The sequence below is a fragment of the Neodiprion lecontei genome, chromosome 1 (assembly GCF_021901455.1).
Source record: "Neodiprion lecontei isolate iyNeoLeco1 chromosome 1, iyNeoLeco1.1, whole genome shotgun sequence".
NCBI classification, from domain to species: domain Eukaryota; kingdom Metazoa; phylum Arthropoda; class Insecta; order Hymenoptera; family Diprionidae; genus Neodiprion; species Neodiprion lecontei.
In genome coordinates, this window is record NC_060260.1 from 36514695 (window position 1) to 36537555 (window position 22861).

Here is a 22861-nt window from a genome sequence, read left to right on the forward strand (position 1 = left end):
CGATCTGCTCGGGACGCGGAAGCTCGAAGCCCGAAGCTCGAAGCTCGAGCATCCTCTAATCCTCCGAGTACAACCCGGATAATGACGTCCATCCCGGTTCACCGCTCGTTCCAACCCACCAGGTTAACGTCTAAGGGCGTAATCTTGAACCTCGGTTTCGGATTCGATGAAAACCTCCCCTCCTTCGACCCTCGGATACTCCTATTCTAGTTTTCATATTTCAGTTTACTCGACGATGGTTCGACTTTGCGGGAATTTAGGTGTGCTCGTTTCTCGATACGCGAGAACTACGAATTCGCTAGCATGATGTTGCAGAGGGTATCGATTGAAGAGGAGAATTGAAAAACAAAGAAAAAAAAAAACGGTGAAATTTTTTTTTTTTCTTCTGCCGTATAATTATTTATCGCTTGAATCCGATTTCTTTTTTGTCTGTTTTTCGTTTCAATTTTAATGCCACTTACAGCACTTTTTCACTCGCCACTTTTTTCCCACAATTTAAGAAAACGGTGTATCTGTAAAGAATTAGTCGCTTGAATAATTTGAACGAAATAAGTTTGATGATAAAACTGAATCCTATATTTCTCAATTATTTGTTGATTTTTCCTTTACCTCTTATCGTCGAAGTAACGCGCATCTTATTTGCAACAGAAATAACGTAATGACACGCATTTTCCGTTTTATACAATTGGTCGATAGAACGAATAAAGAAATAAGATTTTCTGTGAATAAGAATAATTTCGAAGTTGTTGAATGGAGAAAAAATAGTTGTATTTCAGCGTACCATTATCTAATGCTAAATTGCTGAAATGATTCAGAGATTCAAGCAGGTACTCATAATAAACGGTTTCAGATAAATGTCGGAATTCGAGATAAGAGAACACAGAATTATATTTTTCCCAAAGACGCGTAAATTTTGTCGGACGCGATGCGGGCTGAGAAGTATTATTATACGTACACTTTATAGATTTTACGGCAGATCCTGAACCGTGTGAAACGTCTTTCCGCGTAAATTTTTAAGATCTTTGTCTGACAGATCCACGAGATGTGTATTAATCTCGGCATTAATCTCACAGAAATCGTTCACAAAACCGTCGGAATTCACAGCGGTATCAGAACTCACCCCAAAAAATCTTGATGTATTTGTTATTCTAAATCTCAAGACTTGATAAGATTCGAAGTATTATACGAAATCGTCTGAAATCCATATCGTCAAATACATCGATGAATTTTTACCTAAAAAAAAAAAAGAACAAACAAACAAACGCTTCAATTCATTCATTCGTTAAGTCACTTATTATTTCATTGTCGAGGATGTAAAAATTTTCGAATCTTGAAAAAGAAACACAAAAATTTTAGCCAACCAGAATACGTTAATAATAAACCATTTTCTTTAAAAATCGCGATGCAATAGTTGAAATGAATAAATAAGTTAATCAAAATCGAGTTTCATCAGAGTCCGACAAATATTTTTCGCACAATATAGTCTTTAAATTGCCATTTCAAAATCAAGCTGTAAAAACTTGGCAGATGGTTTCGCAGTTTTTAAGCGAACGGCTCGCTAATTTTCCCAAGTCGTGGCAGAAGTTCTGAAAAATTAGGCAAAAGTCGGTGATTTTTGTAGAAAATTAAAAATTCTCCTCCCCCGAGGGAAGGGGTAAAGTTCGTGCCGTTTCGTCAAAGATCGAGCATCTTCGGGATTGGTCGGACGCGTTTCTGGTTGGACAGCGGCGCGCGCCTCGCGTTCGCCGGATCGCGTCAGTTTCGGCCGTGCAGCCTGTACGAGCTAACGTGTTTCGATCTGTCCGCGGTGACATCCGAGAGGCCGGATCCGAGCCCTTATCGAGAGTGCATTGCGCAAACTACGCACGTTTTTTTTATTTTTATCCGACGACGTTACGATTCGTCGAGGACAGCAAATCCGAGAAAGAAATAAATAAAAATATGTGTATATATATGTATACAGATACGTACGTACGTATGTATGTATACACACTGGACGATGAGAAATGAGATATGAAAAATTAGAAGCTTGAAAAAAGTTTTCAATCGAGCGAAACGCAGAGCGGTTTTTTCCAAACCGAAAAACTTACGCGTTACACATGCGGGGAGAGTTTCGAATTTTTGACGCTCCGAGATCTCAACGTGCGGGAACAATTGATCGTCGTTTGGAGGAATTATGGGAGCGATTAATGTTTGTTATAACGATTCGTTTGGCACAGAGACGCGGAATGTTTGATTAACTTTGACGGGAGTAGATATGCAGATATAACGCACAAGCGGTGCTGCGTACCTGCTGGCTGCAACAACTGCGCAGTGCGATAAATTTCATTAATTGTAACGACAAAAAGCTGTTCGCTACAAGTCGACGGGACAATTAACTACAGATTGTATTTAATATACACAGTACGTGTATAAATCGTCTGATAATCAGACGTACAGTGTGTTGTTGAAGTTTTTCAAGTCTTAACGACCTGTGCGTACACGCAAGTGAAACAAAAGGTACAGACACGACGATACGTTGCAATTCAAATCGAACAATATCACCCTCGAGTATTGTAAATTAAATTTTTCGCGCTATTATTCTGGTCGAACGAAGTTCTGCCTGACCTGAGATCGGTCATTACGCGAGACGAGATAAGGAAAGCGGTCGGATTTTTTTGCATCGCGAAATAATTGCGGATCGCGGATCGAAACGAGGATGATGTGAAAACGACGTCATATTATATATAATATGCAGGTTTGCCGAATGCAGATCGGTGAAACCCGTCTCACAATCCTTGGATAAATTCTTTCTTCCACTTCTTGGTCCTCGTCTCGATTTCATTGACATATCGAAACGCGATATAATATAAATATCGAGACTCGGTGCATGATTGGCGGGAATTCGAGTGCTGAAAATAATTCCCTCCGCAATTATCGCGGAATCCTTTTTCTCGGCGGATGTTATGCGGGGATTTTTTTTTTTTCTTACACGTATCAAGTTAATTATTATCTCCGTGACGACGTTGAATGGCTCGAGCTCAATAGTGCAAAATCGCGGATTCGCCACGGCATCATTACCGCCGGTTAAAGGGCGCGACGAAACGCCGTTTCAATTTTTTACACCATCCGCTTTTCACCCCTTTTCACTTTTTCGCGTGATCTCACTGCGGAGATCGAATGGTTCGTTTTTAAACAAATTTACACAGAAAAATGAATTCCAATTTCGTTTCGATCAATGCGTAATTGGACAACCATTTATAATCTCGGTTTTTATTTTTCGTTTTTTTTTTTTTTTTTTTATCCAACATGGATAAAGCTCCGACCTTCTACCTCAGAAAGAAGATACCGTATGCTTAAACCATAATTTTCAAACACCGACAATGAAGGGAAAAAAAGGAGGATCGCGTCGTTTTATTTTTGATTTTCCGTTTTCTCTTTTATGGAAAAACCAACTGACCTGAGAATTGTATCGCAGGAAGCGTCGTGAATTTTTCACGCAAGTAATTGTAAATCGACGAACTTAAAAACGCGGAGATCGGTGTGAATTCCGGTTCTCTTACCAGGGTAAAAGGTGAAGGATTTAGAAAAAGAAAATGAAAGCAAGAAAAATGTGGTAAAAAGAAATGAAAGAGAGCGGTAGGGTCGGTGAAATTTTATTCTGCGATTATTTAGTCCCGCGAACAAGCGGCGCTGAGCTTTTTTTCCCCGCGTATAATACTACGTAATATTATAACGACTCTATTCATGGCCTCATATTGAAGCTTTTTCCGCAGCTTTTACTCACCCTCGTATCACTTGCAATTATTACAATTTACAATAATAATAACAACAATATATTTCAAAAAATTTTACTCAACAATACTTATTCATATATTCATATATAAATACGTTTAAACTTGTTTTGTCGTTATTAGATGCACAAAAATTTTCGTCATCAAACTGGTTTATCGATTCATTACTTTATACAAACCAACGGATCGTTGTTCTACTTGTGAAATTTGTGTTCATCCTAAACCAGTATAATACTGATAAAATCGCATAAATCCTGCTACAACGATCGTTCGTTAGCGATATATGTATATGTATATATATATTTTACAATGCGGATCAGTTACGTGTATCGGCAAAACGCCATGCGTCAAACTTGCAGCACATGCGGGGTAGTTTTCGTTTTTTTATTTCTCGTTTCTACCCGCGCAAGATTTATGAGGTTCAAATAAATACGTCACCGACCTACCGGATAAACGCGTTACGTACGTAGACGAGCGTGTATAAAGCCGGTATTATTCCTGGCTTGGAATGAAGGCGAAAAAGAGGAAGAATGGGAAAAAGGCGCGACTGGGATTCTTTGAAAGCAGATTAAACGCCGTTCGTATACCGGGGGCGAGGATATGGCGATATCTTCGGGGGTTGCTCGTAATAACAAACAAGAGACCGAGACTCCTTTACACCCCAAACATTCGCTCGCGTAATTATAGAACCGGAAAATCTCATCGCCGATCTTGACTCTTGACTCTTTTTCATCTGCTCTTCCAAAATCTTTCTCTCTCTCTCTCTCTCTCTCTCTTGCAATCAATCAATTATTTGGGGAATTAATAATACAGGATTTTTGAGAAAATAGGAAGAGAAAAGAATTCAAAGTATGTAAAGCGTCGTGCGATCGTCGGGGTTGAAAGTTCAGATCTCCCCCAGAAATCGGACCGCAAATATATCTTCGTAAAGAATTAATCTAGAAAAGAAAACTTGGTGTAAATACGATAGGAAATTAAACGAAGATTAAGACGAGACTGCGGTGAAAAAATTACCGTATTTCGAAGTATATCCGACTCGTCACGAAGGTTGGTTCAATCGGTTAAAAATCGGCGAGTCCCGAGGGCGTCGATGATAAAACTGAAAATTAGAGACTGTAAGGACTAGAATGTGGAAGGGGTCGAAAGGGTCGAGGAAAAGGGAGGGCGGGGAGTCTGAAAGGGGGTTGAAACGCGTCTGTAATCGGGCTGATCTTCACTCTCGGCGTTTCCATTGTCGGTCGGACCGACGGACGTGATATCCATTAGTCTTTTATCCGTCTTGAACGAGGATGATTCCCGGGTGTTCTCAAAGCAGCGGGAGAACTTCGACTCGCAATTAGCCGAATAAAGGCCGAAACCGAACACTCGTCGCGATATCATCGACGCGTCAAAGAATTAAAATCAGAAATTTGCGGGATTGCAGGATCGCAGGGTCGCGAGAATTTAAACTGGATATTAATTAGGGTTCGCACTTCGCGGCGCAGCTGCCGCCCGATAATTATATCGATACGGGTATATACGGGGTGAGGGGGAGGGGGAGGGAGGGGGGAGGGGGAAGGTTGTATTTCTCGCGCTTGATGCAGGCGGCTCGGATTGTGTCTTGTGTGTGTAATCCGAACGCGGTTCACAGCCGCCGGTTCGTGTATCCAATATCAAGGCGGATGATAAGCTCGTAAAGCTACTCTCGCTGCAGGATCCTAGAGACGACGGGTGGGAAGGGAGGGAGAGACGGAGAAAGAGAGAAAGAGAGAAAGAGAGAAAGAGAGAGAGAGACGTTAAGACCGACTATCGATCGACTCTGCATCAAATTCGCGTATAGAGAAAACAGCTTGGGTGCTTTGCCGGGTGGAAGGGTCGAAGGGTGGAAAAGCGGAGGGTGAAAACAGCCGCAGAAATCCTCGAGATTTTCCCGATACCGAGGATTATGCCGCACGGAATTAACCGCTGAACCGTCTTACCGATATTCGATCTGCCGGCGAAGCGAATAGTTGTCGTGATTGCGGTCTTCGAGTGTCGCGGAATGTTTCGACGTTGGTGAAAAAACGTCGATAATCCGATTTTAAAAAATACACGATCTCGATCGTGGAAACGAAAAATTTCATCGAATCGTAGTTTTATAAATTTCACGACCATCGGCAAAATTACACGAGTGAAAATTGATCCAACTTTTTTTTTGGATGAAATTTATTCTCGCTGGTTTTGTAAAATCTTCCTTCCACGCAACAGGCAGTAGATATTGTTTGAATTGAATTGAGTCTGACATTTTGAATCCTTTACTTGATCCCAACCACCTGATATATCTTGCGAAATAGTATCGAACGTGAACTTTCCGCAGTGAGGATCGAGAGCTGCCGGGAGAATCGCTGGGGTCGGGAAAAACGAGCCGATAAACAATAATAAAATAGCCCAGGGAATGCCCGGCAATTCGGTTAAAGCCGGCCTTATTACCGATGCGAGCGGCCCGATTTCCTCGGCGACGTCGCGCTGATAGAATGATGAAATGATCAAATAAGATCCGGCGCGTCGGGCGATTCCTCGTAGTTAGATCGGAAGAGGGTTTTACAAAAATCGGAAGACTCGGAGAGAGCTTCGAGGAACTTGGACGATATTGCGATTTCTAAAAGCGACGATCGTGCAGTGAGTGATCGACCGATTTCACCGACTGATCTGTGCGACGTGAATACAAATTGTGATCAAGTGGAAGGAGGATAGGAGAGTCAAGTGCAGTGTCATCCAGTGGTTGCTTCATTCCAGGGAGGGAAAAAAGGCGTCGGAAGGAGCGATGGGGGGAAGAGGCGCCGATCGCGTCGGGACGCCGCTTTTTGTCGCCGTCTCGACGATCGCCTTCCTCGTTGCGCTTCGGCCCTGCCACGCGACGATAACCAATCAGGAAATCGGTGAGTTGGTTTCAACCAATTTTTAACCCCCCCTTGTTTGTAATAATATTTTCAGGAATACTTGGTGGGGCGAAATAATGAGGTATTTTTTTGAAAAAGATAGAGATGATTGTAGTTTGGATAATTCAGGGACAAAGGAGAACTTGGCTGACGGAGAATCGAGATTGTTAATTAAGCTTGTTACGATATAGTCGCATACATACCTGCGTACTTATCGACACTGAGAACAATTTCATTTCTTACGGTAACTAGAAAAATTGAGTAAAACAGGTCTCGTTGAAAAAATTGTTGAATTAGACACGGAAGTACTTTACACTTGATTCGGGTAATTGTTCGATCTTTCCTTCTGAATTTAAAACTCGCCGAGAGTTTTTCACCTCTAATTTCGTACGGAGTAAGTTGACTTATGCAAATTGATGATTTTATTTATTTTTTTTTCTCATCGTTCGTTGAGGACGATGACGTATCGCGGCGGCTGATTTATTACCCCGGCGGAGTGAAATGAGGATATTTCATTAGCCCCGGAAGCTTTTAATCGTGGAAATAACTTGAGAGAGAATGACGATGAGAAGAGTTCTACGCGCTTTTTTTAAAACCCTCGGAATCCGGAGCGCAATGTTCCGTGCCGGTGTTCCCGCACCGAGAGTTCCCGCAGGTTTAGCACGAAATTATAATAATCACTCTGTCCGGTATTATTCACCTCGTGTAATGTGATATCCTTAATATTATAATATTTCGCGTCAGGCTGATAATACACAAATTCGGGGGGCAGGCTTATACAGATTTACCTATAAAGCGGATTAACCGGCCGTTTTCAATGTCTATACACTTTTTCACCCTCTCGATATACCCAGTTTTTATCCTCCGCGCAGTCACGTTGCTAATTTAAGGACACCATTTTCACGAAGAAAAAACCTCTCAACGACTCGATTTGAAGATGAAGAAATTTACTTGTTCGATATTCGGTGGAAAAAAATTTTGGTCTAAATATTTCTTAAAAAATACAGAGTCATGCGGAAATTTTGTTTCTTACAACACAATATTCGCTTCTGGTTCTCCGTCGAATCGTTTCGTCGAATTTTTGTTTAAATTTCGTTAAGGAATCCAAGTTTATTTTCCGTATCGGCGCGAAGAAATATTTTTCTGCAATCTTACCGTCGCGGTAAATAACTTCCTCGTGAATATTTCGACTGTACGTGTATAATCGAAACTTCCTTGATGTATCTGAAAATTTTCTGTGCAATTAAGCCGTCCGTTTGATCCTGCGTGAGGGTCCAGGATGTCGGGAGCTTTCCGCGTCCGCGTTTATATCAAGGCCTGGTAAATGATAATTCAGACATTGAAAATCGCGGGGCTTTTCCTCTCTCCCCGCGGCTGGGAACATAAAAGCTTCCGGCAAAACCGCGGTGGAAAAATCGCAGGGCGCGCAAGAGGGGAGAAATCTCGTTTCAGAGATTGCCGGCATCAGCATCCTCGCGAGTAGCTCGAAAGTTCGATGCTTGCTTCGTACTCCAGCTATACGTATATCTGTGATGATTCGTGATATTCGGCTAATGAACCGGACGCATCGGACCAATCCATGCGAAACCGTTTCGTCTGGAAATACCCACCTACCGTAACAATTGGCATGAATTCCGCCCGCAGAATTCACTCCACGCACTAATTTGATTCGAAAGATGGAACGTTACGTATAAAATATTCGGGTAGATTAGCTCCGCGTTTTTCACTCTCCATTACCTTCGTCATTTTTCGATTTCTGTCGGGAAACAATACGGAAGAAGCTTCTTCTTATCGCTGTAAAAAAGGCCCTGAAACTGAAATGATTAAATTCTTTTAGGCAACAAATTTCGAGGAATTTAATTCACGATTAATCTTAATAATTTACCACGAAAAAATTTTATTTCTATAAGCAGAAAAAGATTTCTTTTCTTACGGATAATATTATTACATATCTATGCGAGTTTACCGTTTATTAGTTTATTTATTATCTTTGTCTGATTGAGGATTCTTAGCTCCGAAAGAACTTCTTAAAGGGCTATCTTTCCAGGCTTTAAAAAACAAGTCCTGAAAAGATTAATACACCGAAATCTGACGTCGGTCGAACAGACGTGGAATTTTTCCACACACAGATACCGTCCCTACTCGCATATACCGTGCTTACGCAATTACTTCCCGTCCGTTTTCCAGAATGATGATTATCGCCGGTTGAGTACAGGGGGATAGAAATGGGGCGGTGAAAAACTTTGAGAATGATGCGATCCGATTTCGAGAAAGATTTTCTTCCCTACTATTTTCCCCCGCTGTATTATACATACCTTTCTCTTTTCGTTCTGTTTTTCCTAATTCTTCCGGACAATTGGTCCGCGGGACGGACGTTTTGCAGAACGTTCTGCGACGTTTGTCGAGCTTGGAAAAAAAAAAAAAAAAAAAAAAAAATCGAGCCTTTAATAAAAGAAGCAAACGGAACGAAGAATAATAACAAGAATCGCGTGTATATTCGTATTTCCCCCTGCTCGTGTAACAGTTTTCTGGCATTTTCCTTCTTTTCGAGAGTAAGAAAAAAATAAAAAAGAAAAGAAAATGAACAGGTAAACACAAACGCGGATCGCTTGTAAAATGAAACAGCTCGGTGTGTAATTTCGCGGCTTCTGTTAGGAAAAATATCTGCTCGAACCGTCGGGAAATTCGCCGAGCAGAATAACGTCTAGGGCAACGATTTGGACACCGGCTTTGTCTCCAGCTGAAATATTTCGGCCAGAAACCCATCTTCCAGGCGATGAGGTATCATTATGCAAATTTACCGCCGGTGGCCGATAATGGCGGCTAGGCTTCGCTGCCGTTGGCGGTTTGGCCTGTAGCAACAGAAACAGCAACAGCAACAGCAGCAGCAGCACCGAGGAATATGGATGGCGAGAAACACGTGTTACGGATCGTTAGTACAGCTTGAGTTAAATTAGACGTGTTCTCGACCCAGCCAATCGCTCGGCGATTAGTGGAATTAGAGTGACTTATTCGCTCCCTGGTTTATACCCAACCACCCCTTGACTGTTTCCGCCTCTCTCGCCATTCAATTTCTGCAACCCTGATCCGAAACACGTCTCTCTAAGCTTGATCTTGAAAGCCTCTGGAAGCCCGGCGCCTTCGTCTGACTAACGGAATCCGATGCTTAACGAGCTTCGTTCGCCAAACATCTAATTCTTTACCAATTTTGTTACGAGATACTCGAGTTCGTTGATGCGAAAATAAAAGAATACCTGAACTGTCGAAAAGAAACCTCGGATGTCAATGTTTCGTTTAAAATCGCTTCAAGATTCGTAAAAAGAAAAAAAAATTATTATTATAGTAACAAAAGTTACCGGTAAATTAGATTTCGATCAACGACGATTTAGTTCATTCGGAAGAATCGTTGAGTGAATTGTAACGAATTTACTGGATTTTTAACGATCATTAAGTCGCTTGAAATTAAACATCGATATAGTAAGCTTTTATTCAGAATTTTGGTGTTTTCGATTTTTTATTCTTTTTATTTTTCATTTTTAAAGAAATCTTGGCAGTTTACGAAAGTAACAATTTGATAAATAACCCAATCCGTGTCTAACTTGTGATTAAATTAACAAATCTGAGACGAAAAGATTGGCGTGTAGTTTTTTTCGGTCATTAAAGAAAATCGCGGAAATTAATTTGGGAATTGATGGATGAATTAGATCATAGATCATAGAAGCGGATTTCAGTAAGTTAGTTCTTTATTCCGTTGCAAGTTCCCTAATTTCCATTTTACTTATTTTCAGCCACGTTTTATTTTCACAAACAATAATTTGATTATATTCCAATTTCTTGTCCCGCTTCTTACCTTGGTTCAACGATCCGACTCACGAGTCTGAAACTAATTAACAATCCAAATTGAATACCTTGGACAAATTACGGCAGTTGTAATTTTCCTGACTAAATTGCGCCGCGCAGTGATGATTATCAGCTTGGTTATAGTTGAATATTTACGTTTTGTCAACAAAGGATAATTAATTATACCTGCTCCGTTCCACGCTATTTATTCATTATCGCGCTTACGGTACACGTGTACGTATGTATATGTACTCGGAGTTATAATACGCGAATCGAGCATGCGACGTCGTTTCAAAATCCTGGCTATAATTACGGCAATCAATTACAGCCAGGACAACAGGTGATCGATATTATAATTATTTCAGTATGAATAATACATTGATACAGCGACGCCGGTTCATCTCCGCTTCGAGTATCCACCTACATTGCATAAAAGTCCATTATATATTTCGCCTCTGCATATAATACCTAATTCTTTTCTCTCACAATCAGCTGTAACAATCTTCTCTGATTTACATTCGCTATATTATTCCGCGAATAAACGCGGCAAACTGACGGTTACCAGCCGCATTATATTCTTTATTGGAAAATTCTCTCCTACATAGACGTGTACGTATAGCCGTATACGTGGTTGTCAATTAAACGAAGGAGCGAAGCTCTGGATCCACGTACATGCGTGGTATATACTTTTACGTGTACCTACGTACATGTTAATTTATCAGACCGATCGATTATTGCGCAATCGATAAGAACCGCGGGTAAGAAAACTATACAGAAGTAACAAAGTTGCCGAGTTTTACGGATCGGAATTGAAAATTCGAAGCAAAACGGTATCTAACCGAATCGAAGTTTGCGACAAAAGGATCGTTGAATCTTTTTACGGTATTCGAGTTTCATTGTTAGCCGTATAATCGCGCCTCTTCTCGATTATATTCTTAATTGAAAGTAATTTATCTTCAAGTAAAGTGGAACTGTGTACACAAACGGCGGTGGAAAGAGAAAATTAGAGTTTATCACCGAATTGGAAACGTAGTTTATACGATCACGGCTCAATTTACAGTCGAGTCGTGTGTCGGACACAAAGTCGCTGCAAACCGACGCCTCGCCGCAACGTGCAACTGCACAATACCGCATTGTTTGCAAAAGTTTTCATCTCGATTATAAGGGAAATTAATCGTAATTTCTCCCCGAAGCCGCAAATTTTCATCGTCAACTGAACTTTCAAATGAATACGGAAAATTATCGGAATACGAGATGAACTTCTTTTTTCTTGCAATGATTGCTGCAGTTTTTGGGGATTATAAAGGTAGATTGAATACGGTAGTTTGGATTTTATTAAACTGACTAACGTTTATAAATCATCGTTGTACATTCGAGTGGAAATTTTTTAATATTAATAATTAATTGAACGGATCGTTGAAAGCAAATAATACAACTAGAGCAAAATCCGTTAAAAGAATTTCAACGATGGCGCACACGAATGAAACAACATACTACGTGATAGGAATGAATCTGAGTGAATTCGAACAACGCGAGCTGAAATATCGACAGTTTTAGAAGCGTTTTTTATTAAAACGTTCGAAACGATTGAAACTCCGGTTTTTTCGATAAATTCTAATATGTTTGGCTTCGTTTTGCTCGTTAATTGAAAGACGTTCGAACATGATATGATTCTTCATTTTTTTTTTCAATCGAATTTAACAAACTTGAACGTTCTGATTATAAATAATTTTCCTGTCAAATTACTGATACGTTAGCTTGCGTTATCTAAAATTTGATGAGATCCATTTCCAACGATTCGGTTATCTCCGAATTTTCAACGATCTATCCTCTTTCGCTATCTTTCAATTCACGCAGACGGGACCGTTCACCCTTAAAAATAATTTTCCGGGTCAATAAATAATCTCGCATATTCCTAAATAGACTCTGGAGCTTATCGCATCCTTGTAACCTACAATATCCCGTTTCATTGTATCCGCATCAATCAGACACTCGCGGACACATGGAAGGACTCCGAAAACACGCGCTCCTCCGCAATGCGGTTTCGCTGCATGAAATATTATTCTTTTTCTCCCCCACGGATCCCGCAAAGGTCCGAGGGGGACGAGGACGAGGATGAGGATGAGGATCTTCTTTGAGCAGGTGCGACTGCGGTGCGGGACGAAGGGGACGGCATTCTATTGAATTCAGAAACAGAATTTAAGAGTCATCCGAACGTCGGGAGGATCGGAGCCGGGAAAGATTGAAGGGGATGGGGAAGAGAAAGGAGGGGGGAGAATGCGGGTTCACAGGAGTCTGCATGCATCGGGATGAGGGGGACGGGGGAGAGCGATGAGAAGAAAAGAGGCTTCTCGCACGATCACCCAGCAGAGATTTTTTCCTTGAGATTTCTGATCCTTCCACCCCCGGCCGCGCTTCGACGTTTATACGTACGTGTGTCGGGGTGTTTGGGAAAAAAATAATTTGTGATTTTTTACCGCGGTATCGCCTAAAAAGTGAAATAAAGTTGAAAGAAAGGTTCTGTCGGAATATGAGCGTTCTACGTTGTGTGGAAGATCGCGTTCGGTTGATTTTTCACGTTTAAAATTTTTTTCTTTAAATTTACGAAGCATCGCGAATGTAACTTTTTTCATTGATTATATCAATTATAATATCAATTTACGTCTCTTGTAATATCAAGTATACGGTTGATGTTTGAGAAGTCTATCCGACGATTTTTTCATTATTAATTCAATCTCATAAAACAGTTATAATTCGGTATGAATGTTTAATTTAGAAGAATAAGATTCCCGGGTGAAAAATCGTTGTGTTATGGATCGTCATTTTTGGGATCAATACGAATGTCAGGAAAGATATAGTAATTGAAATGCTGCGATGTGTTTCTTCACAAATTTAAAAAATGTGGAAAATAGTGAAAAATAAATGGAGCGCGATTTTCCACGTAACGTGGAAAGCTCGTCTGTTGACAGAATATTTACTTTAATCTGAACAAACTTTTCAAGGGGTACCGTGGGGAAAAATCGTAAACAATTTTTTCCTGAAACATTCTAGGATGTGTATATATATATATATATCAGAGACTGTACCAATCCCTTTGATAACCGAGATCTCGGATCAACAATTTCAATAACGCCAATATATATTTATAACCGGTATATTTATGGAATCACATTAAAACTCTTTTCCTCATACCCGCGTTGTCTTCTTTTTAACCCCCTTTTTCAACGGGAGTTTAATTATTATTCAATCGCCGTATTCGGGTGCCTGTAAAAATCCAGCGCTAAAGGCGACCAGATTTTTTTGGCGTATTGTGTACAAGCCTAATGAAATTTCAGTGACAGCGAATCAATTAGATGCAATTTAACGAAATTTTTCACATCGGACTTGTGTCAGACCAACCTTTCGTAAACTGTAAACATAAATTTGTATAACTTCGGAAAAACAAAGAAAATAAAAACTCGATTGATTCATGTAAACATTTACGCATTGCTGCTGGATTAATGCACCTTATACAACTAAAATTCATTTGCCTTGAAAAGGTTTCAAGAAATTCATTTTCAATTTGAACCTTTTACAATATTTTTATATACACATTTTTAAATTAGCCCATAGATAATTTTTTACAGATCGAATCCACCGTCTTCTGTTTTTTTTTTCTTACAATTTACACCATCAGTACACTGCTGCATATGAGAATTGATTAATGAGATCCAAGGCTTGTTATCAGGATATTTTAAATCGACTATGAAATTTATTAAATCAATTCACTTGGCGATTTTTCCACATTTTCAATAAAGTGTGCATACGTGCAGCGCGGGTTGTATAATTAAAACGAAGAAAACAAATTTCATAAGCCGTCGAAGGGGAGACCCTTGAAACTTTGGTTTTCTCCCCACATTAAGAGCTACCAAATTTGCTTCCGAGACGCGCAAGGTAAACTCTGTTTACGATAGGAACTACGCGGCGTTAAGGAAACCAGCTACTGAAAATTTCAGCCGATTAACGCTCCCGTCGAGTACTCAACTACTTAGGCAGCTAGTTCTCCTCTTGCTAATTATTTAAATTCTAACTTTTACGCTGGACGCCTATACGCATGCGATACTTTACATGTACGACGTAATTACAAAGAAAAGAGCTACAGACTCGGATAAATAAGTACGGGACTCAAAACTTGTAAAAATACAATGTTTAAGAGATTTTTGTACAATTAGACACGAAGTGTGAACTTTGCTGGTTCTTGGAGAAAATTATACCACGTACATCTGCTTCGAGCTTACTTATATCGTTTATAGTCATGCGTAATATTCAATTTATCAGAAAACAAAAGAGGATAAAGAAAAAAAGAAAAAAAAAATGGGGACAAAGACAAAATATTAAAATTCTTTTTCCCTTCGTCTGAAATAAAAATCGTAACTTCACCGTCATTCTGTACTTCGCTCCGTTACACGTTTCGTGCACTTTTAAACTACGTCACTTTACTTTACACTCGTTCGAGGCGGCCATACGCGTTGAACAAACTCGTGTTACCGCTGTGGATAATCGGGGTCTCGTTTCTCCAGGGATATCTCGCATGACTCTGCAAGCTCATACAAGCGAGGATGTAGGTATCGACCCTGTTGCGAACCAGGTTGGGTATATAAAAGGCGGACACGTGATAGTGGATCTCGTAAAGACTTTAAAATTGCACGCTTTTCCTGCCACCCACTTTTTCGCAGTTCCTTGTCGTTGTTTCACTTCGTGGTTTTTTTTTTTTTTTTTCACTTATTTTTTCCTCGCACGAAAGACACAATTCTTCTTATTTTCTCTTTCTTTCAAATTCAATGAACTTTCAGTCCACGTTCGTCAATTTCTTTTTCTACACCTTCTGCTCTGCCTTTTTTTAAACTAGTAGAATAATTTCATTGGCATCGGTACAATCGGTTGAAAAACTGATCCTTGACAATTTCTAACCCTGAGAGTTGTATGTATATGTCTGGTAAGCCGTGCGAGTTTTATACAAATGTATGAAAATTACGGGCGGAACAAGTTTTGCCCATGAAACAAGGGTAGAGAGAAAAATGATCGGAAATAAAGGTGAGGGAGGGAAAAAAGGGAACGTGAATAAAAATGAAGAGCTTGAAAATGTGTTATTTTATGCCGGGAAGGAATGTGGATCTCTTTTCATTTCTCTTACAGCCCGGCGTTGGTTTATGCAGCTTACGATACGTGTTAAAAAATATGAAATATAACAGCGATACAACAGCGTCAATATTTTATTTCAATCAGGATTAACGAGCAGAGTTTTTTTTTTTCTTTTTTTTTTCTTTTTCTTTCTCCATCCTCGAGATTCCTTTTAATTTTTCTTTCCTCTTTCCCCACACTTTTTGGTTTTTTAAATTCTATTTTCTTTTAATCATCCCTATCATCCGGTGAAGAGGGCTCGTGTTTCACTTCTTGATTAAATTTGCTCTACGCAAGCTTCTTCGCCGCGACATCCTCGTCCTTCGGCCAGCACCTGATCCTCGATCCTCCAGGACCTCCTCGACGAACATGACTCGATATATCCAGCCCCCCGAATCTTTCGTTTAAGCCGAGAAAAATAATATACCTCGGTGACTAATTTGCCAAGAAAAGACTTTGGAAATTTACCAAACGAGCGGCCATCTGGCCGAGAAATTTCTCGCCTTATAAATATCTTGTACAGTCGATGTTATTTGCGCGAAAATCTTTTTCACAAATTCTTCTCCATTCTTAATCTTTTTCTTTTCGCATGTTTTTTATTTTATTTTATTTTATTTTTTTTTTTTTTCCTAAAAAGCCTGTCGCGCTGATAACTTTGTCGCGTGATACGCGACCGGCGTACAGATTTCCTCGAAATAACCTATAAGGATAACGTGTTATTCACGGCAGTTCACCGTCGTTAAATTCTCCAATGCCGCGCTGCCGCTACTTTTCTCTGCTGCTGCCTGGGCCACAGAGTCGTTAAATAGATTTACGAAGGAGTACCCGCACTGCATCGTATAACAAAGACCTTATGAAAAAGCGAGCCCTTAGACAGAATCCTTAATTTATAGCTTTATTATTTATAAACGTATTATTTATAATCACGTAACCTCCGTACCGTGTAACAAGAATCTCACACGTATATTATACAATCCATGAAACGTTTCCACAAACTCGATTGGATCTCGAATCTTGATAACAAGTCCAAAAAATTTGTTTAATCAATGTAAAAGTGTTTCAAAGGATTTCAAAAAAAATTTTAATCGCATTACGTAGTAAGAATAATAAGAGAAAAATATCATACCGTCGAGCACTCTTTTGGCCAAACACCGTGTATCGAATGATTCGATTAACGAAGTAAGACGAGAGGGATAAGAGGAGGAGGTGTATCATCCTCTTTCGAGGGTGTTAACGTCGCCCGAGGTGTTAATTCCTGACATAATTATCCCGGTAATACACCGAAGGTTGTTCACGAGTTGATGAATAACTGTTGGGAGTGGGAGAGGAGGAGGTCTTCAATTATGCACGTTAAAGTATATAATTCCACCCGATATACGGAGGTTCAATACGTTGCCCGTAATACGTATCGAGTGAATACACCTGCCGCGTATCGAGAACAATCAATCATTTATATCGTACCGTACGAAAATACGAGCCGAAGATGCTTCGAGTCTGAAATTTAGGTAGAAATTTTTCAGACCGATTCTCGCAGTCTGCTGGAACGAATAAAGACAATTGTTGATAAACGGATTTGTAAATCGGTTTTTTCAACATTTCATTTCGTATATTTGTCCCGCGTGTATTCCTCGAGTTTTAAGGTATCTTTAAGAAAATTGATCCGCGTGACTTTTACCCCGTTGATTCGAAGACACGAGTTACAAGCAATACCTGACACGCGTTTTCTCAACTTGACGTATAACCGAGGGCGGAAACCGCGTGGGAACATTAAGAACGCGCGAAAGAAGAAAGAGGAAACGGAAACGAGTTCCGTAACCCAGGAATACCTTCTTCCTCCCGGAGGAAGAATTTTCCTTTGACACCTGTCGCGTCACGGGAGTATTTCATATATTTCCTTTTAAGACGTTGAATGGAGGAGGGGGAGGAGACATTGCGAAATATCCTTCACTCACACACACACGCGCATATATACATAAACACATAGAGAGGTGAGTCACGTAATACTTGTATACCTATGTATCCGTATTCCCGTCGAAACGTCCGTGGGCAGGCAGGACCGAAGATCGCTGAGAGAGGAAAACGGGAATTTCGCCTTTCCCTCTCCCCTATTTTTTCACTTCTTGTAGGGTTACTTTTTTATTTTTTTATTTTTTTATTTTTTATGTTTTTTTATTTGTTTTTTATACTTTTTACTTTATCCTTCCCCTTTTGCTCCTTATACTCTACCGTTTCTCTATTTCTTCGTTCCCACATTGAAAGATGGATGAATAGCCGTATACAACAGATTGGTACCCGAACTACGGACGGTGCCGCCTTGGCGTATATATGAGAAATCTGAACGTCAAAATTGAAAATAGTACGATTTAGATACGGGCCGATTTATCATCGACGGGGTGATACATACACGTATCTTCGTATAAAGTCGCGGGATTATTATAGTCTCCAGCTCCGAAACCCTTTTATTACACATGTATATGCGTATTTTATGTTGACTGAATATAAAATCCGATGTATACTTAATCGAAACTGTGCGACACAGTTTACTCTGGACAATTTCGAAATTCCTACATGTTAATTAATACTCTAGAAAAAAAAAAAAGAAAAAAAAAAAAAAACCGAGACTAACCAAAAAGAGTGAAATTTTTCGGCAAGCTCCGTTTTCCCATCTATTTCCCATCTTTTTCGTTTCATTGTATTTGATTTTTTCTCTCTCTTTTTACATACAGACATCGGATTCTCGACGAAGAAAAAAAAAACGAAAACGATGTGTATTATAAAAAAACAAAAAAAAAAAAAAAAAAACACACAAACTACCACGACTTTTGATATATCAGCGGAAATTGGCGGTCAGGGAAGAGAGGGGGAAAATAAATAAGTGGGAGAATGGTAAGCGGAAATCGAAGGAAGAAGGAAAAAGCTTCTTCTTTTCGCGATAGCGGCCGGAATATATATAACCGCAAATATTTCCAACTGAAGTGGAAGAAGATGTCGCGTTCGGACAATATTGTCCTGCACTCTGTGTATATATACTCTCACCAGGCCCGGTCACTAACCCGTCTTCCCTGAACAATTTCCCTCATCCATTTCCCTGAGTATACCCGCCAAGTTCTGTCCCTGCATTGTATAACGTCTACAGATCTCGATTTGTATTCTTTTACACCTACGTAAAAACCGAAGATTCTCTCTCGCTCTCTCTCTCTCTCTTTTATTTTACGTATTTCGTCTTCGCTTTGATTTATTTTATTTTATTTTTATTTCATTTTATTATTTGCATTACTGTACAATATTGTGAACTTGTCTGAACTTTTAGTATCTTTCTACTTCTCTCTGTTATTTTTGTTACTTTGTTATTATATTACTGTGACGAGTTCTGCAGCCGCGACTGACGTTATCCAGTTTATTTTACAAGTTACTGCACTTGTTGGAAACATTGTTATTTTTGCCCCGAAGTTCTCTGGGACGTAATAAAGTATCGATCAATCAATCTCTGGTAGTTCCATCCCGATTCTTATCGGTGAATAAAATTATTATAATTGTATGTAAATTATATCCCGCTGTAGGAGTCTGCAGGATTCCGAAGAGAATCGTAACGATCGAGGAAACGAACGACCGATTGTGATAAATTCTCGATGCTTGTGCAATTTCTTAATCTTTCGTGCAGTACGCGTACAAGTGCGATGTAATTTCGCACCTCTTGATAGGAAAGAATGAGCTCCTAGAGGACATGACGACTCCTGGAACGGCGCTGCAGGATTTCGCTTGCAAGGATCAGCGGAGAGCTGCATTTAATGTAAACTGAAAATTTAGCTACACGGCTGGAAGTCGCAGTTGAGTTGGAAGTTCGGTAGAAGCGAACTGTTTCATTATTAACGAATAGACCGGAGCTTTTCGCCCCGGCAAGGCGTGCAGCTTACGTTAGTCTGCAGAATCTTGTTACCCGGAATAGCGAGCAATCAACATGCGACCCGGCCTCTAACGCCGTGGAATTAAGAAAAGGCTCGCAACGTGTCGCTGACCTGCAGATACGTGGAGTTGATTAAATTGCTACGGATTTTTTCGGGACGGTTATGTAAGATAGAGAGCGAGAGAGAGAGAAGGGATGGTTGAAAAATACGCAATTACACGCTTCTCGGAAATCCGTAATTGAGGAAACTGATCCAAGATGCGACTCCAGGAATTGCATAACGCAGTTTTATTAGTTTGCGACGGTAACTCGGAGGCCGTGAGACTTCCTACAAGTTTTTATAAATGACTATATTTTTATTAAGTAGAGCGTGTGATTTGGTAATTTAATTTACTTGATAAGTTGAAGAGGAATAAATTTTTTTTCCAAGTAGAATTTTATGCCTAATCGTTTCTGATCATTCCCATGTACGATGAAAATACTTTTTGTAACGATGCTTGCGCGAAGAGAAAAAAATCTCTATGCATTTATTTTACACCCTGGAAGTTTCTTTTCTTCCGATATTGAAAAAGCACGTTTTTTATTTAACAATAAGTTTAAGTGAGAATGAAATCAGGGAACTCGAAATCTTTCCGAAATCTTCGTAGCGAAATTCCGCAAAATTCCAATTAACAGATGCAATAAAAATTTGAGAATTATTTGGTTGAAATGTTCTAGAGAGAGAAAGAATTATTAGGGATGATTTGATTTTTGTAATTGCATTGTAATTATTGTTATTTAAATTTTTCCAAAGTCGCGGAATGATTCAGCAACGATTCGAGCAAATTCATTAATTTCAATTTTCCTGCTGCGCGTCTACAAATTCCAATTAATAATAACTGCAGCAGAAGCTTATTGAGAACTTTGAAGAGATGTCGTTATATTAACAACGGTTTAATGACTAGGTGTTGAGAGCATGCACTGCGAGTCGTTGGACGTCACCATTGATTTCTACGCTGCGTTACCGACGGAGTAATTACAAATTATCATCAATAAAAACGCGGGAAAAATAATAAACGGATATTTGAAAGCTGATGGGATCGGTGAATTTTATTTGGGGGCGAAAAAACGACCGTATCATTGAGCAAAAAATATTTTCTCCTCTCCACACATTTTGTTTGACCATTCTGTGCCCGCGGGTTTTGATTCACAAATGATTTCATATTTTAAAGCGGAAAACGCATTTAGGCTGTGTAAAATTCTACTCGCTGCGAGGATCAACACAGACGTAAAAAAAAAAAAAAAATAATACCAAATTGAAAATATCTCGAAACAAAAACAAACGTGTTTGCGATTTCTAATTATAAAACAAATGCAAAAATTCACCAAAAATCTCTACACGCGATTTCTGAAATTTCTTGTTTTCGTCTCGTCAACTACGTTTTTTTTACAGGAAACGTGTTCGCCAAAATTTTTAGGCCTGTAAGGTACGTTACTGCAGAAAAATTGAATCGATTCAAAAGTATAATAACGTTTACAAATTTCACCCACCGTTACGAAAAATAAACACCCCAGAATTGCCTCCGCAATAGGTAATATTATCGATTTCCGGGCAATCGGAGAAGCTTATGTTGTACATAAAATAATAATATACCCAGACGGTAGTTTTGCTTCGGATTTATTCTTCCCCGCGTGCAAAACTTCGGGGCTGTTTGTTATAACCGCATTACGAGGGGGCGGGCAGATAGCATAACACAACTTCGGGACGGAAAGCTGTTTTTAATAACGGTCGATTCAGGGCTCCTGGCCTCGAAGCGAAGAAGGGGGAGGGGGTTGAGCTTTCATTCCTTTTTAGAATAATTAATGGCCCAGCCGGTCTTCCCGGGAAATTGATATTATCCCGGAATTCGAGCCGCTTTGCTCGCGCGAATTCGTTCGATGAAAGAAAAATAAGAAAAGTCCTCGCAAGCTCTCCAGAAGGGGGGTGAAAATTCGGATCCATCGCTGTCGCTATTAGCACTACGATACTTGGATCAATTTTTCCCCCGCCACTTTCACCCCGCATTTTCTCCCCCTCGTTTAGCCCGATCCCCCCCCCATTTTCTCGACTACATCCACCTGCTTTATCCCTAAATTCGCGTGACGAGGGTCAGGGATCACCTATCTGTCGCTCTTCGCAGTCTGTAGGGGTGACACTTGTTCACAGCTAAGCACTCGAAATACTCGACGACTCGAGCCGTGTGCCAGAGGATCTCGATGGACATGGTACTCTATAATGTTTTCGGGGATCTAACCGTTTTTGCATATTTTTCGCTAACGCAATATCTACGCGAAAATTTTATTGCCGCAGGTCGAGACAAGTAACGATCGCTGTAATAATTTATTGTTTTGTCTTAAAGCTTTTACTAATTATTAAATAAAAGACAAAAGAGCAATCAGAATTGTTTGTTTTTTTAATCCTAAACACCAAATATATTTACATGTCTATATTTTGTTTTGAAACTCAAATTGGAAAGAAAATGAAAACGTGTAATCGATGATTGTATTTTATTGATTCGTAACTCGATTTTGTTTTCTCTTCACTTTTCTTCCCGCTACTAGCTTTTTCTCTGGTTTCTCTAGCAATCGCGGACGTTCAATTTTCCCGAAACGATGCTACAACACGCTTCCCGAGTGATTTGATTCTGGTTCACCGACCTTATCGTCGGTTCGGTTATGGGGGAAATTAATTGGTATGATTAATTAAGCTCACTGACGAGTTATGGAACAACATGAATGCCGGAGTAATGCGGGGTATTTAACCCTCGGCCAATTGAGCTAACTTATTATCAAGTATCAAGACAGCAATCAATTTAGCTCAAGGCTAGGTGCAGGTACGATGATCATCGTCACGCAGGTTTAGATATTCGTCGTAAAGATTTATCCCTCTTCCTCTCCCTCTGCGAAAGCTTTCGAGCGAAATAAGTAACGAATATATCTCTTTGCATCTTCCATTGAAATTTAACCAGCAATCAAGTTCTGTAAATTCGGTGAAATTAATTTCTTTAAGATACCACTCGAGTCAAAGGTCACGCTGTAATTCCACTGTTAACAAAATTGACCATTTGTACGAAGTGAGCGTGTGTCTCGTAATTGAGTATCTCGTACCTCCCGTGCAGCAGCCTTTTACCCGCAACTCATCAACCAATAAAACTTCATTCATCCCGAGTTCCTCGAACGAATGACAAAGCCACGTTGCCCGGTTTACAATTATTGAAACAACGCGTTGTATTCCTCGCACCGACTCGCAGCCTGAAAGATTCTAACGT

General features: G+C 39.8%; 1 protein-coding gene across 9 annotated transcripts in view; it reads left to right on the forward strand.

The window, feature by feature from the left end:
• The first annotated feature begins 1777 nt into the window (after positions 1-1777).
• The window catches only part of LOC107224635 (nephrin), a 75480-nt gene continuing 54396 nt past the window's right edge, over positions 1778-22861 (forward strand). For 8 of the 9 annotated variants that reach the window (XM_046729855.1, XM_046729870.1, XM_046729864.1 and 5 more), the window contains exons 1-2: positions 1778-2499; positions 6086-6670. In XM_046729855.1, the coding sequence (XP_046585811.1) occupies positions 6556-6670 (115 nt within the window). In that variant the 5' untranslated portion in view covers positions 1778-2499; positions 6086-6555. The remainder of the gene's footprint in view (positions 2500-6085; positions 6671-22861) is intronic. The other variant, XM_046729860.1, reaches the window with a different exon arrangement.